The following is a 16347-nucleotide window of genomic DNA, read 5'->3' as shown; positions in this document are numbered from 1 at the left end:
AAAAAAAAAAAAAAATAGATGGAGACTTTATATCTTTGGTATTAACCTGAATGGAGTTGAAAAACATTCTTCTTAGTAAAGGATCATAAAAATGAAGAAGTATCCTATATATTAAATACTAGTATTAAGCCAGTAGATGATCAATACACACCTACATAAGAGAAAAACTCAGATCAATTCAAGGTAGGGGGAGGGGAAATGAGGAATGGGGATGGGTATGCTCCCACTTAATAGACACAATGTTAGAGTGTATGGCATACCTCTAACATTATTACCAATTGGTAACATTATTACCAATAATAAGAGAGACTCCACCTAACAAGTACAAACATTGTAACCTATTTCTTTGTACCCTCAAATGGACCTGAAATAAAAATACAAATTAATTAATTAAACAAAATTTTCAGGTAGCTATAAGGGTACTAAAAATGATCCCTGAAAGTTCTTGTTATAGCTCTGAAAACTAGCTGGGTATCGTGGCAGGCTCCTGTAGTACCATTTATTGGGGAGGCAGACGCAAAAGGATCACTTGAGCCCAGGAGTCTGAAGTTGCTGTAAGCTGTGACACCAAGGTACTTTAGCCTGGGGCAACAGAGTGAAACTCTGTCTCAAAAATACATATATATACTACCTAACTTATTTGAAGCAAGCTAATGTGGCCGAAACTGAGTGAGTAAGTTGCAGACAGGGTGAGAAAAGTCAGATGGGGTCAAAAGATAGGGACCAGAGTATGTGGGACCCTGCAGGACTTATGCATTTATCTTGGATGAGATGGAAATCCTATTGGATAGTTTTGAGAAGTAACATATTACCCAGAAATTTCAGTGGAAGGGAAATTAATGTTTGCTTGTTTTGAAAAAGTAGGAAGTATTTAGGAGAGAGAGAACACCAACATACCTGGTACATGGTCTTAAGAAGTCCAACATTCATTCTTTCTTCCTCCTGGCTCTTCTCTTAGGAAATGGCAATGTCCTCAGATGACTGAGATAGGGAAGAGAATGTGAGAAACTAGGCTTTCCTTGCAGCATCCAGAGTCTCCAGGCTAAACTTTTTAGGCTTCTTTTTCCCCATGTTGCTATCTTCCCTCGGATAGAGAGAGGATAATGGAGACCTAGGAATGTTTGCACACAATTGAATTCATGTTTAAATCAATTCTTTATTACTTTTAATAGATTTTCTAGCTCTTACAAAGACTCAGAGGAATGTAAGCATTAACGTAAAGACACACAACTAATAAGAGCACCAAGATCAAATAAAGGTCTGCCTGACTCCACACTCCGTCTCCTCTTCAATAGATCAGAGACTCTGAAACTTGGTGGCAAGATGACAGCATTTGTCTAGCTTTAAAAGACACTGTCTGGCACACAACTCACTCAGTCCCTGCACATACGCACTGCCAATAACCGTCTTACATTCGCCACGGTTAGATGACATGGGTATGGACACTTTTCCTCATACTCTTAATCTTCAAACTCTAGGGTACCACAACCGACAAGCTCACTCACATCTCAGTCACTAAGAGGCCGCGGGTCCTGGCACAACGGAGGGCAGCGGATACCCGTCCACTCAGTCTCACACTCTTTGGTACCAGTGACTCACTTGCACCCTCAGTCACTCAGATACGACGCGGAGTGCACATCGGGTGACAGTCTCATTGGAGGTACCCACCATGTCTCACACGTAGAGTCACACATAGAGGGCCGAGGGACCGGACTTTGAGAACCCTTTAGGTCACTGTTCAGCCCACTACCTACCTGCAGAACTGAACTGCGAAAAGATCCCGTTCCCGCCCCGAAGCCTCGGGAAATTTCCTCTCGGGCCTCACCCGCTACCCCAAGCGTTGGATGGAACCCAGCACCAGCGCCGGGAAAGAAGCGCCGCAGCTGCCTCGGCGTCCGGAGGACACAAAGGGGCCGCCGGGCCAGTTCCCGCGGGGGCCACTGGGAAACGTAGTCCGCAGAAAAGGCCGCGGCGCCGGGGAGTCCGGCAGCCCCGGAGCAGCCCCGGTGCAGCCCGGGTGCAGCCCGGCTCTGGGTGTCCCGTGCCTCCCAGTCTGCTGCGAGTCCTTCCACGCCCAGCCTCTGCCAGGCCTTCCAAAGCGGAGCCGGAAAGTCTCGATTCCTCTCAGTTCTGAGCCTGGGTCGGCCCCAGAGACTGGGCCCAGCGTCACGCGAGTGTCTCGGATTGAATTGCGCAGGCACAAGCGCTCGGCCCACTACCTCCCTCCGCAGCCATGGCGGGGAACTCGGAGGCGCCGGGTAGCGGTGGGCGGGTGGGGGGCTCTGTGTGCAACGCGCTAGCGCGCGCGCGCCTACACAAAGTGGGCGGACGTCCGGTGGCCAGAGATGTGCAGGGACAGCCGAGAAAAGTTGGGGGAGCCAGGCAGGTAGAGGGAGTTTGAAAAATTTGGAGGTATTCGTGCAAGGAAAATTTGAGAGGGTTCACAGGATGAACACAGGGAAGGAATATTTCGGAGTGTGAGGAATGCGTGGATGTAAGGAATCTCCGACCATTTGGCTAATTTGTGACAGTAATTTTTGAGATTAGTGAGAATTGAGATATCGAAGGTGCCATGTTTAGGCCAATGTGAACCACTGTCAAGTTTGTAAGTGCCATGTTTAGGCCACGCAGTATTACATAGATAAATGACGCGTGTAGGTTTGAGGTAAGGACTAGAGGTTCGAGGTTAGTTAAAAGATAGCTTAGAGGTGAAGAAGGGGGAATCCGTGACTGAGTAGTGCCCATAGTAAAAACTAGAGAAAGAAAGCAAATGAGATTGAAGTTAACGCGAGGAGACTGTTCGCAGAAAATAAAGGGAATTTAAGGACCAATAGAACAACTGAGACTGCAATAAAACGACCAAGTCTGCAACCAGAGAGGGCGCCCTCTGCCTTTGGTTGTCAGCCAAATCTAGGCCTCCAGGAAGATCCTAGTTGAGTCAACGTGGTTCACTGGACATAATTACTGAAAACAATCCGAACCCACAGTAGGGTTGGCGAGGCTGGCATTGGGAGATTACCTGAACTCTCCACTTAGGACTTCGGTCAAAAGAGGGCAGTATCTCTGTACATGACCTCAACCAGCGGAAGGGACCTGGGCCCACAGTAGGGATGGGGGTAAGATGGGAAGAGGGAAATTCAGCCTCCACCTGCGGGAAAAGGAGTTGAGACATCATATAAAAATACGTAAGAGCGTGAAAAGAGGTAGGAGGAGGAAAGAAGTGCAGAAAAAGATTTTAGATAAGAGTACGAAGTAGATGAATGTTAGGCAAGGTTAGAGTGCACGGTTTCTCTTTGTCTCGCGGGAATAAGGGTCCTTTTGGTTAGGTTCGATGGGGTTTATTTTTAGCCCCCCAAAGGGGCTTCTTCCAATCCCAGGTTTCAGCACCAAATGAAAGGTTCTGGACCCAAGGAAAAAATCATTCTGAGACACGAGGCGAAAGGAAAATGGAGATCCAATTCATGCAATTAAAGTGACTTTTATTCCATCTGGAGTGCAGGTGGGGTGAGATTCCTGACTGGGGAGAAATTCACAGGTTGAACACACCTGGAAGAATACCCGTGAGTGGACAGGGATTTAGAGGTTAGGGCAGCCAGGATTGGTGGCATTCTTATTTCCTGGAAGGAACATGAGTCCGACCCTTCCCGGACGGACAATGAACCTGACCTTGTCTAGGAGGGGCAAGTTTGTTTGGGCAAGTACACTTGATTCTATCACATAGGCGCATTATGCTTCTGCCCAGTCTCCCCACCTCCTTCACCCTAAGGTGTTATGGTTGGGGGTAATGGAGGGGAGGGGTGAACTAGAGCAGAGAGTGTGGCCCTCTGCTTGTGGTTCCTGTTTTTCAATTAGTAAGGGTAGGTGTGATTGTATCTCCTCTTTCTAAAATGGGTATTCTTCCAAGTGTGTTCAAGATTCCCGTAAATTCAGATAAAAATTCACATCTCTAAAGTCTCTTTCCTGGCAGTCCATACCTCCTTAGCATGGCTCTATACCCCCATAGAACACAGCACATATATATATATATATGTGTGTATATATATATATTTTTTTTTTTTTTTCCAGTTTTTGGCTGGGGCTAGGTTTGAACCTGCCACCTCCAGTATATAGGGCTGGTGCCCTACTCCTTTGAGCCACAGGTGCCACCCGACACAGCACTTATATTTTAAGGTTATATTTTACTGTATACCCTCAACAAGTTTCTGTCACCTGATTGTGATTTTGATGTGAGTATATGACCCTTAGAATTCATCATTGTGTGTGTGTCTTTGAGTGTACAACTGTGTGTTGAGGTAGGCATGTGACAATTCTGTTATAGTGTATGTGACATTTGTGACGTTAACTGTAGGATGTGCTATGATAGAAAGTATTCTCCATCTGTCGAGAATGAAGTAGGAATGTGGAATGGATGGTGAGAGTTAGACTGATGCTTGTGGGTTTATGTATGGAATTCTGCCCTGCAGTATCTAATTATAAAGCATCTATTGGGCTGGGACTGTGGCTCACACCTGTAATTCCAATACTTTGAGAGGCCAGTCAAGAGAATCTATGAACTCAGGAGTTCAAAAGGCAATTTGAGGCTGGGCATGGCGGCTCATTCCTGTAATCCTAGCACTCTGAGAAGCCGAGGCCGGTGGATTGCTTGAGCTTATGAGCTCAAGACCAGCCTGAGCAAAAGCAAGACCCCGGTCTCTACTAAAAATAGAAAAACTGAGGCGAGAGGATCCCTTGAGCTGGAGTTGGAGCTTGCTATGAGCCATAAGGCCACTGCACTCTACCCAGGGTGACAGGTTGAGACTCTGTCTCAAAAAAAGGGGAGGGGTGCAACTTGAAGAGGCTTAATGTGTATGTAATTGGATAACATGTGGAAATTTGGATCTACACAAAGAAATAAAGAACATCAGAAATGGTGACTACAGAGTAAACAATGTATGGCTTTTTTTTTAATTTAAATCACCATAAAAGAGAAAAAAAAATAAATCTCACCATAAGACAAATTGCTGTTTAAACAAAAAATAAAAGGTGTAGTTTATAACATAAATAGAAGTAAATTGTATGACAACAGTAGCACAAAGGCTAGAAGAGAAATAAATTATTGTTAAGGTTCATATACTCGGCTCGGCGACTGTAGCACAGTGGTTACGGCGCCAGCCACACAGCCGAAGTTGGCAGGTTCGGCTGGAGCCAGCTAACCAACAATGACAACTGTTAACAAAAAATAGCTGGATATTGTGATGGGCGCCTGTAGTCCCAGCTACTTAAGAAGCTAAAGCAAGAGAATCGCTTGAGCTCAAGAGTCTGAAGTTGGCTCGGCGCCTGTGGCTCAAGCAGCTAAGGTGCCAGCCACATGCACCTAGGGTGGCAGGTTCGAGTCCCCAGCCCGGGCCCACCAAACAACAATGATGGCTGGAACCAGAAGATGGCCGGGCGCTGTGGCGGGCACCTGTGGTCCCAGCTACTTGGGAGGCTGAGGCAGGAGACTCGCTTGAGCCCAGGAGTTGGAGGTTGCTGTGAGTGTGATGCCATGGCACTCTACCCAGGGGGATAGCTTGAGGGTCCGTCTCAAAAAAAAAAAAAAAAGAGTTTGAAGTTGCTGTGAGCTACAATGCCACGGGATTCTCTCCAGGGCGACAAATAATAATAATAATAATCAATAATCTTTTCAATAAATGGTACTGAAGCCAATTAGCTATTCATGTGAAAAAAATTACATATTGACCCCTACCTCACACTGCACTTACAAATTAATTCCAGATAGATTGTAGCTCTAAATTTTAAAAATGGATAAGGAAATCTTTGTCACATGGAAAATGCAAAGGTTTCTTAAACAAGAAACAAAATCATTAAACAGTTGTATGAATTCTCCTCTTCCTTAATTGATAGTTAACTATATTTAGCCCCAGCACATTCTTGAGAAACAAGAAACATAACCTTAAGGCAAACAGAATGTGCCCAAATCTGCTTGGTTGGCCTCACTCTTCAGGGGTCCAAAGGGGCTGGTAGACTCCTTGTTCCCCTGTGAGGCAAACAGGCTGATGCCAATGGCCACACTGGAAGAAAGAAGTTCTTCCTCTCTTCTCTGCCCTAGAGGTCCTTCCTCGTATGGGTTTTGGTTGTGCACACTGTTCCAGTGACTTTTGCAATACCCACTTCTCTCCCAGCTGCGTTCCAGCCCCCTTTAGGGCTGGAGCCTTATTCGTTGGGAGAGCCGTGGTCCCCAGGTTAGATCAATACCTGTCTGGCCTTGCCTTGCTGCACTTGCACTCGGATATTTGCATGTGAATGCGCCTGGGCCATTTAAACTTTAAGGAGGCAAGTCGCACTCACTGTTTGCTTCCTCAAACCTGTTTTCTGCAGGAATTGCAGACACGTTATTAGTCAGCAAAACTACTTTAAAAAAAAAAACTGAAATACTAAAGGTAAGCTGCTGTTTCTTTGCTCAGTTAAACTTAGAAGCTCTACTTTGCTCTTGGACGGTTTTTCTCTTGGGGGGTTGGGAGTTCAGGTTTCCCAATCTCTGATTTACCCTACGAAGTCTCACACAAATAGCATCACTCTCCCCTCTTCTGACTGCTGCCAGGAGCTTGAGCCTCAAAGTGACCCCGCCAGCCCCTTGGATCTGTCACCACTTTCAGTCCAGTCTGGGATAGAGACCCAACCAGACGAAACTAAACAGACTGAGTGGGATTTCCCTCGCCAACTAGACAACCTAACCCCGTGAACCTGAAGATCTTGTCAATTGCAAGAAGAAAGAGCACTCTGGGGCAAGGGGGAGGGGAACAAACAAACAAACAAACAAACAAAAAACAAACAAACAAAAACAAAAATGTAGTCTGGGGCCGCGAAGGCCTCTGGGAACTGTAGTCCGGAGCAGGAAACCTGCGGAACTATTCGGGTGATTCTCAGTGCCCAGCCTCTGAGTGCCGCGCGCTGGGGAGGCAGCGCTCGCAAAACCCCAGGCTGAGCCTCCTGCGCAGAGCTGTGCCATCTTACGCGCCGCCAGTCCGCAGTGTCCTCCGTTCCCGCGAGCAGGAAAGTCTGTCCTGCCGGGTGAGCCGCTGGGCCCTCCGGGAAGCGCTGCCCGGCATCTGACAGACCCCGGCTCGTGTTGCCCTCAGCCGCGGCCAGCGGTGACCCCAGCGCTCCCCTGACACAGCCCGCGCCGGCGGTGCCACTGGGCGGCGTTGGGGTGTGTGGAATCGGGGCCTATGTCCGCGGGCTCGGTGGTGAGTCCTCGGGAAGCGGCGAGCTCTGAGCCCGGGACTCTTTGTGCGGGGTGGGAGTCGGGCCTGCGGACCCGGTGCCGGTTTTTTTGGAAGAGGACGCGAGGCGGGGCGGTGCCTGGGGTTCCCTGACGCAATGGGGGCGGCGTGTGAACGACTAAGTCTGGCATGGCGTGACTGTCATTTGTCGGGCAATTCCCTGACTCGGTGTGACCGTGGGGTGATGTGTGTAAGCGGATTTTGTGGAGGCACTTCCCATCTTTCAATATGAACGTGGGTGCAAACGTGCGTGACTGGGGGATCGTGAGAGAATGGAAGGTAGGTTATGTCTGTGGGTGCAGATAAGTGAGATGTTTGTACCAGTGCTGCGTTTCTTTGGTAATGGTAATTGGAGATTTGTTTTTATATGAAAGATCGATAGCCCCAACACTTTAATATCTATTTTTAATCTTATTTTTGTTTAATAGCAATGTTGTTTTGTACGCGTACTAAATTCATTCTCCTTACCCCCCTCGTCAAATCGCAAAATACAGAAAAGCTCAAAGAACAACAGTCATTTATAATCTATCAGCTATAGAACCACTGTCAAAATTTACTTTCCCACCTCTTCATGCCTTTCTTGTGAATACGTACACATACATTCATGTGTTCTTATTTATGTGCCTTTAAAATTGCAATCACACTACACATACAGTTCTGTAACCCACCTTTCTCATTTAACAATACATCATTGCTGTTTTTCTTTTTTACTTTTTCCTTTTTTTTTTTTCTTTGAGACAGAGTCTCACTCCGTTGCCCTGGGTAGAGTGCAATGGTATCATAGCTCACAGCAACCTCAAACTCTTGGGCTTAAGCCATTCTCTTGCCTCAGCTTCCCAAGTAGCTGGTACTACAGGTGCCCACCACAATGCCTGGCTATTTTTGTTGTTGTTGTAGTTGTCATTGTTGTTTGGCAGGCAAGGGCAGGACTGGCGCCCTGGCTGCTGAGCTATAGAGGTGGAGAGTAGTTTTTCTATTTTTAGTAGAGACCGTGTCTGCTCTTGCTCTGGATGGTTTTGAACTCCTGAGCTCAAGCAATTCACTTGGCTCAGTCTCCCAAAAGGATTACAGGCATGAGCCTATTGGCCAGCCATTACTATCTTTCTGTTAAAAAGTGAAGAAATCGGCTTGGCGCCTGTGGCTCAAGTGGCTAAATACACCTAAGGTGGCAGGTTCAAATCCAGCCTGGCCTGCCAAAACAACAATGACGGCTACAACCAAAAAAAAAAAAAAAAAATAGCTGGGCATTGTGGTGGGTGCCTGTGGTCCCAGCTACTTGGGAGGCTGAGGCAGGAGACTCGCTTGAGCCCAGGAGTTGGAGGGCTCAACACAACTCAACACAGCTGTGAGCTGTGATGCCATGGCACTCTACCCAGGGGGTTAGCTTGAGGCTCTGTCTCAAAAAAAAAAAAAAGTGAACAAATCTATGCCATTATTTTAAAGTTTTTCATAGTATACATTTACACCTATTGATAGGTAATTTGGTTCCTTTCAAATTCTTGCAATTGTAAAGTGTGTTTATCAACAACTATTTGACACATGTTATAATGAACTTTTCTAAATTTTTTGGAAGGGAGGGTAGGAACCTACAAGTAGAAATCATAGATATGCTGTTTTGTTTTGTTTTTTTTTTTGAGACGGAGTCTCACTTTGTCACCCTTGGTAGAGTGCTGTAACATCACAGCTCACAGCAACCTCAAACTCTTGGGCTTAAGCAATTCTCTTGCCTCAGCCTCCCACGTAGCTGAGACTACAGGTGCCCACCACAACACCCGGCTATTTTGTTGTTGTTGTTGCAGTTGTCATTGCTGTTTAGCTGCCTAGGCCAGGTTCGAACCCACCAGGGTGGGTGTATGTGGCCGTGGCTGGTGCCCTATTTACTGAGCTATGGGCACCGCCCAAAATGTATGCTGTTTGGCCCAGGCGGGTTCAAACCCACCACCCTTGTTATATGGGTCTGGTGCCCTACTACTCACTGAGCCACAGGCACTGTCCAATATATGCTATTCTTAAAGGCACCTCTGCAGTGTGAATATTCTTAGCCTTTCTGATGGATCCATTCTGCTACAAATTGACCCTTAATCTTCCTTGTGGTTACAAGTTTCTGAAACCACAAGATAAGCTTGTTCTAATGACTTTTGTTCTCTTCCCCAGGTCTGTCTCCTCAGGCCTTATTCCTTCCCGGAGAAAAGAGGAAATGACTCAGTCCCAGGTAAACATTAAACAGTGTATTTGCTTCCTACTTTATTCTATAGTAAAGTTTAAGGGTATTTTAGTAATCCATACAGTAAATTAGAAAGGTCTATATATAGCTGGGTGTGGTGGCTTATGCCTGTAATCCTAGCACTTTGGGAGGCTGAGGCAGGTAGATTGCCTGAGCTGAGGAGATCTAGACCAGCCTGAGCAAAATCAAGACCCTATCTCTACTAAAAAATAGAAAAACTAGCCAGGCATTGTAGTGCATGCCTACTCTGGAAGCTGAAACCAGGGATCACTTGAGCCCAAGAGTTTGAGTTTGCTGTGAGCTAGGATACCATGGCACTCTATCCAGGGCACAGAGTGAGACTCTGTCCGTGCCCCACCAAAAAAGGCCTATATACATAAAACATTTTCAGATGAAATGAAGTTGAAGGATTAAAACAAGGGAGGATTAAACGTGTGGTTATATTATAAAATGTGTTCATTCAGAGAGACTCAAATTGGGCTTCAGTTTTAAAATTTTATTTTTTTGCAACTTGGACTTTACCTAACAAACTCAAACAATGTAACTTAATTATTTGTAACCTCATAGTAATCTGAAATTTTAAAAAAATTAATTTTTATTGATAAAGCAAACCAAAGCAGAAATTTCTGCAGAAATTTGTTACATAAATTTCATATAAGGGTAACAAAAATTTCCTAACAGAAATAAGCTTTTCTAGTGGCACCTGTGGCTCAAAGGAGTAGGGTACCAGCCCCATATGCTGGAGGTAGTGGGTTCAAACCCAGCCCCGGCCAAAAACTGCAAAAAAAAAGAAATAAGCTTTTCTTTGGCACGTAGGTCAATGAAAGCATTATAGTATGACTCCTTTTAGTTAATAGACCTAGATTTTTTTAATGGTATGGTTTGATGAAGGATAAAACAAAGATTATCTGTCAAAATAGCCCAGCGTTGGAAAATGCAAATAAACATTAACAGAAAAAGGAATAAATTATAGCATTTCATGTGGTGGAATACTACACAATGATGAAAAAGAATAGGTGATAGTGACACAGAACAACATGGATGGATCACACAAACACAGAGTGAAGAAGCCAGAAACAAAAAAGTAATTACCACATGGCTTCATTGATATGAAGTTGAAAACTGGAAAATCTCATATAATTGTGATACAAGTCAGAATAGTAGTTACCCCTTAAGAGGGTATTTCCTAGGAAAATGCAGGGGAAAATCTAGACTGCTGAAAATGTTTTGACTTAACCGGTAGGTAGACATGTCTATAAACATATAAAAATAGATCAGGTTGTATACTTAAGATTAGCTCATTTTACCACATTACTCCATGCGTGTCATACACTATTTATTATTTTTATTATAAGTTAATTGGGCTCGGCGCCTATAGCTCAACCGGCTAAGGCGTCAGCCACGTACACCTAAGGTGGCGGGGTCAAATCCCCAGCCCGGACCTGCCAAGAACAACAATGACGGCTGCAACCAAAAAATAGCCGGGCGTTGTGGCGGGCGCCTGTGGTCCCAGCTACTTGGGAGGCGGAGGCAAGAGACTCGCTTGAGCCCAGGAGTTGGAGGTTGCTGTGAGCTGTAATGCCACGGCACTCTACCCAGGGGGACAGCTTGAGGCTCTGTCTCAAAAAAAAAAAAAAAAAAAAAAAAAAAAAAAATAAGTTAATTGGAGGGTACATATGATTAGGTTACAATTATACATCAATTTAAAAAGAGAAAACAGGCCAGACACAGTAGTGCATGCCTGTAATCTTAGCACTCTGGGAGGCTGAGACAGGTGGATTGCTTGAGTTTAGAAGTTCAAGAGGAGCCTGAGCAAGAGCTAGACTTTCTTTACTAAAAATAGAAAAACTAGTGGGATGTCATGGCAGGTGTCTGTGGTCCCAGCTAACTTGGGAGGCTGAGGCAGAAGGATTGCTTGAGCCCAAGAGTTTGAGATTGCAGTGTGCTTTGATAATACCATGGCACTCTACTTAGGGCAACAGAGTGAGACTCTGCCTCAAAAAAATAAAATGAAATAAGTAATAAAATAAAATATAATAAAAATAGAAAACAAGACTATCTGAAGAAAGAGATGGGATGTGTGTCTTTCAAAAGACATCCCTATGTAATTATCTTTTTCAGGGGGCATTTGCTGCTGATAAACCATAATCTAAAGTAATAATTTCTGGAAATTTCTTATAATTTCAGTCGACTAGAATATAAGCAGAGAGTGTGCTTTACTTTGTTTATTGCTATATCTCCAGCTTTTAGAACAATGCCTAGTACACATTTTGGGGGGGAATATTTTTGTTTTTGATGAATTGAATACACAGTTCTTTATTTTCTTTATTTAGTCTCTGTTGTTTTTTTATTTTTATTTTTTTTTTTTGAGACAGAGTCTCACTCCGTTACCCTGGGGTAAAGTGCTATGGCATCATAGCTCCCATCAACCTCAAACTCATGGGCTCAAGTGATCCTCCTGCTTTAAGTCTCCTGAGTAGCTGAGAATATAGGTGCCCACTATGACACTAGGCTAAGTTTTCTATTTTTAGTAGAGACCGTGTCACTCTTGCTTAGGCTGGTCTTGAACTCCTGAGCTCAAGCAATCCACTCTCCTCAGCCTCCCCAAGTGCTAGGATTACAGGCGAGAGTAACCATACCCAGCCTATTTAGTCTTATAACAAATGATATTCTGTCTCCTTTTTAAGGATAATTATTTACTTCAGAACTTAACCCTTTTTCTTCACATTTCCTTTGAGGTCATCCTCTTTCAGATTTATTATGCATTTTCACCCTCAGCTCAAAACTTGCTAAACTGAGATATACCTTTTTTTGACAATGTGTCCCTACCTACCAGGTTGTCTATACTTTCTTCTTCTGGTGCTCAGTTAATTTACAAAGCAAGTACAACTTTGTTGCATAGCACAAGCACTAGATCAAAGAATCCAATATTGTAGCTCCCCAGAAGATGCTTTTTGTAACTTTCTAGTCATTACCCTCACCCCAAGGGTAACCACTATTCAACTTCTACCATTATAAATTATTTCAGCCTATCTTTTAACTATATATAACCTATGTATTCTGTGTCTGGTTTCTTTTATTTAATGTTTATCAGATTTTTCCATGTTACATGATCACATCTAGTTGTTCAGTTAATCTCATTGCTGTTGTCTAAGCAAAGCAATGTCAGGCAATTAAAAATAAAGAAGGGTCTATGTGTTAATATCAGATAAGACAGAATTCAAGATAGTGGGCTTTAAACAAATAAAAAACAAGTTCTTTAAAATGTTGATTGGTGGCTCGGTGCCTATAGCTCAACCGGCTAAGGCGCCAGCCACGTACACCTAAGGTGGCGGGTTCAAATCCCCAGCCCGGACCTGCCAAGAACAACAATGACGGCTGCAACCAAAAAATAGCCGGGCGTTGTGGCGGGCGCCTGTGGTCCCAGCTACTTGGGAGGCGGAGGCAGGAGACTCACTTGAGCCCAGGAGTTGGAGGTTGCTGTGAGCTGTAATGCCACGGTACTCTACCCAGGGGGACAGCTTGAGGCTCTGTCTCAAAAAAAAAAAAAAAAATGTTGATTGGTGCAGTAGATAATAAAGATAAATAGGACTATTTCTGTTCCAAATAACTTGCAGCAAAATTCACTGTAACATTGTGAAAAATAAGAAGAAACATTAAGAGTAGACTTTCATTTGTCTTCCTTAACCAGTGGTAAAGTAGAAAGATAAAGTAAAGAAAGAGTAAATGTAACTACCAATAATAATTTGATAGAGCTAAATGATTAACATGGCCTGAAACCTAGAAATAATTAGTACCCCTTATTTAGAAATGGAATAAACTTAAAAAGTAACTACATTTTAGGCCTGAATAACTAAGGCCTTTTCCTGGGTTCCATATACAGTATATGGGATCATCTTGCCTTGTGAAAGGGTCCTACATCTTCCACATGATTTTCTACAATGTAATTAAATATGGTTATAATAAAGATTACTTTTTTGAGACAGAGTCTTATTTTGTCGCCCTCAGTAGAGTGCTGTCACATCATAGCTCACAGCGACTTCAAACTCTTGGGCTCAAGTGATCCTCTTGCTTCAGCCTCCTGAGTAGCTGGGACCACCAGCACCTACCACAACCCTAGCTATTTTTAGAAACAGGATCTTGCTCTAGCTTAGGCCCGTCTCAAACTGCTGAGCTCAGGCAATCCACCTGCCTGAGCCTCTCAGAGTGTTGGAATTACATGTGTGAGCCACCACAGCTGGCCATAATAAAATTTTCTTTTTAAAGAAACTCTTCCACACTGAAATTTTGAAACGTCCACTGAATCTGGTTTGGCTGGCTGTTTTTCTGGGCATTCAGTGGCTGAACTTACGGTACATTTCTCAATAATGGTCCAAGAGCCTCTCTGTTGGCTGGCCTCCACTGGATCTTTGGAACCTCTATAGAACTCCCTGAGTCTCTGTTATGTCCTCAGAACCCATGTTCCTGGGTTCCATATACATGGGATCATCTTGCCTTATGAAAGGGCCCTATATCTTCCTTTTCAGGGTCTCTGTTCCATGGGAACTGAGACTTATTAGAAGTCCTTATCCTGACTTCACCATAAAACCCTTCTTTCTTCTTACCTCACTGCCTCTCTCCCACTCTATACTAATGGCCTGGAATGTAAGGAGTTCTGAAATCTGTACTATATATCAACAGGGGATACCTATATGCACGTGTTTATTGCAGCACTATTCACAATAGCAAAGGTAGGGAATTAACCTAAGTATACATCTGTGGACAAATGGATAAAGAAAATGTGGCATGTACCGTATTTTGCCATGTATAATGTGTACCCAATTTTTGGCCCACACTTTCAGGAAAAAGTATTTTTTTTTTTTGCAGTTTTAGCCGGGGCTGGGCTTGAACCCACCACCCCTGGTATATGGGGCTGGCGCCCTACTTGTTGAGCCATAGGTGCCACCCAGGAAAAAGTATTTTATTTTACTTTTTTAATTCAAATTGTAATTTATATTTAAATTTGTACTTGATTTTTGTATTATAAAGGAATTTTAGCATTTTTAAAACATGATTACACTTTTAACCCATGAGTATATATAAAAGCATTAAAACTTTTATATAAATACACAATTAATGCTACCCCTGTATAAAGTACATCCTTAGTTTTCCCTCAGAAATTTGAGCAAAAAAAGTGTGCATTCTTCACAGCAAAATAAAGCATTTACACAACAGAATACTCTTTGGGCATAAAAAAGACAGAATCATGTCATTTGTAGTACATGATGGAACTGAAGGTCATCATGTTAAGTGAAATAAACCAGGCACAGGTAGGCTAACATCACATATTCTCAATTATATATGGTAGTGAAAATGGTCTCATAAAGGTAGAGAGGGAGTTGAAAGATAGTAGAGCCTGGGTAGAGGAGAAGGGCTTGGAGGGGGTTAAAGAGAGGTAGGTTTAGGGTAAGTTCTAACATTCAACAGCAGAGTAAAGTGACTATAATTAACAGCAATATACTGTATATTTCAAAGTGCGTAGAATAGAGGACTTGAAGTGTTTCCAACACATGGAAATGAGTATACTTAAAGTGATGTACATTTCAAATACACTAAATACCCTGACTTGATCATTGCACACTTTATGTATCAAAATATCACAAATACCCCCATAAATATGTCAAATATTATTTATCAATAAAATAAAATTAAAATACCTATTTTAGCAGGCCACATGCCTGGCCAAACATTGGGAAGACAAGACAAGGAGAATAGATACTGGAGTAGAAGAGTAACACTGTGTGATAGTATTGAATTATTTGGGATTTCCTTTTTTTTTTTAAATCATTATTTGCTTTAGGTTTCCTTTTAAATTATTCATTGTATTTTGAATTTTATAATTTCAATCACAATGATGGCTGCAACCAAAAAAATAGCCGAGCATTGCGGCAAAAGCGCCTGTAGTCCCAGCTACTTGGGAGACTGAGGCAAGAGAATAGCTTAAGCCCAAGTGTTTGAGGTTGCTGTGAGCTGTGATGCCACCGCACTCTACCCAGCCATCATTGTTGTTTGGTGGGCCCAGGCTGGATTTGAATCTGCCAGCTCAGGTGTATGTGGCTGGCACCTTAGCCGCTTGAGCCACAGGCGCCCAGCCACTGTTGTCGTTGTTTAGCAGGCCTGGGCCGGCTTCGAACCCACCAGCCTTGGTGCATGTGGCTAGTGCCACAACCACTGTGCTATGGATGCCGAGCCTGCCTTTGGGTTCTTGATTTCAAACACCATGACCTTTAGCAGGAAAGAGTTCCAAGAGACAATCTACCATCAGTCCTACAGCTTTCTCTGAACAGTTAGTGTTAGTGGATGTTCATGTTTGTGGGATCCTTTTAGGACATAGAAATACAGACTTGGAAACATTAATTGTAAATTTACTATTGGACATTTCCTCTTATCTTGTTCCATCTCTGGTAGAAATACCTCAAAAGATAGGAAGTCTGGGTTTCTCAGATTAGATTTTTTAATGTTTTTTTTTTTTTGAGACAGAGTCTCAAGCTGTCACCCTGAGTAGAGTTCTGTGGCATCATATCTCACAGCAACCTCAAACTCTTGGGCTTAAGCAATTCTCTTGCCTCAGCCTCCCAAGTAGCTGGAACTACAGGCGCCTGCTACAACGCCCAGCTATTTTTGTTGCAGTTGTCATTGGTGCTTAGCTGGCCAAGATTGGGTTCAAACCCATCAGTTGTATGTGGCTGGCACCATAACCACTGTGCTACAGGCGCAGCGCCTTAATATTTATATTATTTTGTCCATTTCACTATTGAAATGGGGGGGTGCTTTAGATTTCTGTATTCAAATTACACTGCTTTCTTTCTTTTTTTTTTTTTT

At 43.5% G+C, this 16347-nt stretch overlaps 2 protein-coding genes across 4 annotated transcripts in view; one reads left to right on the top strand and one right to left on the bottom strand.

Annotated features, from left to right (window-relative positions):
• Positions 1 to 1837, bottom strand: part of LOC105887653 (zinc finger protein 570) — a 24677-nt gene extending 22840 nt beyond the window's left edge. Inside the window, exons 1-2 of one of the 2 annotated variants that reach the window (XM_012809200.2) lie at positions 1755 to 1837; positions 898 to 981 (exon numbers count right to left, since the gene is read on the bottom strand). In XM_012809200.2, the coding sequence (XP_012664654.1) occupies positions 898 to 930 (33 nt within the window). In that variant the 5' untranslated portion in view covers positions 931 to 981; positions 1755 to 1837. Of the gene's footprint in view, positions 1 to 897; positions 1080 to 1754 lie in introns of both variants that reach the window. The other variant, XM_023516913.1, reaches the window with a different exon arrangement.
• Positions 1 to 16347, top strand: part of LOC100946545 (zinc finger protein 569) — a 100067-nt gene that overhangs the window by 73347 nt on the left and 10373 nt on the right. Inside the window, exons 1-2 of one of the 2 annotated variants that reach the window (XM_003796104.3) lie at positions 7004 to 7223; positions 9417 to 9474. The exons of the other annotated variant lie outside the window; for it this stretch is intronic. Coding sequence (XP_003796152.1) covers positions 9460 to 9474 — 15 coding nt within the window. The 5' untranslated portion in view covers positions 7004 to 7223; positions 9417 to 9459. Of the gene's footprint in view, positions 1 to 7003; positions 7224 to 9416; positions 9475 to 16347 lie in introns of those variants that run through there. 2 annotated transcript variants of the gene reach the window in all.

This window comes from Otolemur garnettii, unplaced genomic scaffold, assembly GCF_000181295.1.
Source record: "Otolemur garnettii isolate 467f Iridium unplaced genomic scaffold, OtoGar3 scaffold00100, whole genome shotgun sequence".
Classification (NCBI taxonomy): Eukaryota; Metazoa; Chordata; class Mammalia; order Primates; family Galagidae; genus Otolemur; species Otolemur garnettii.
This window is presented reverse-complemented; position numbering and strand designations above follow the sequence as displayed.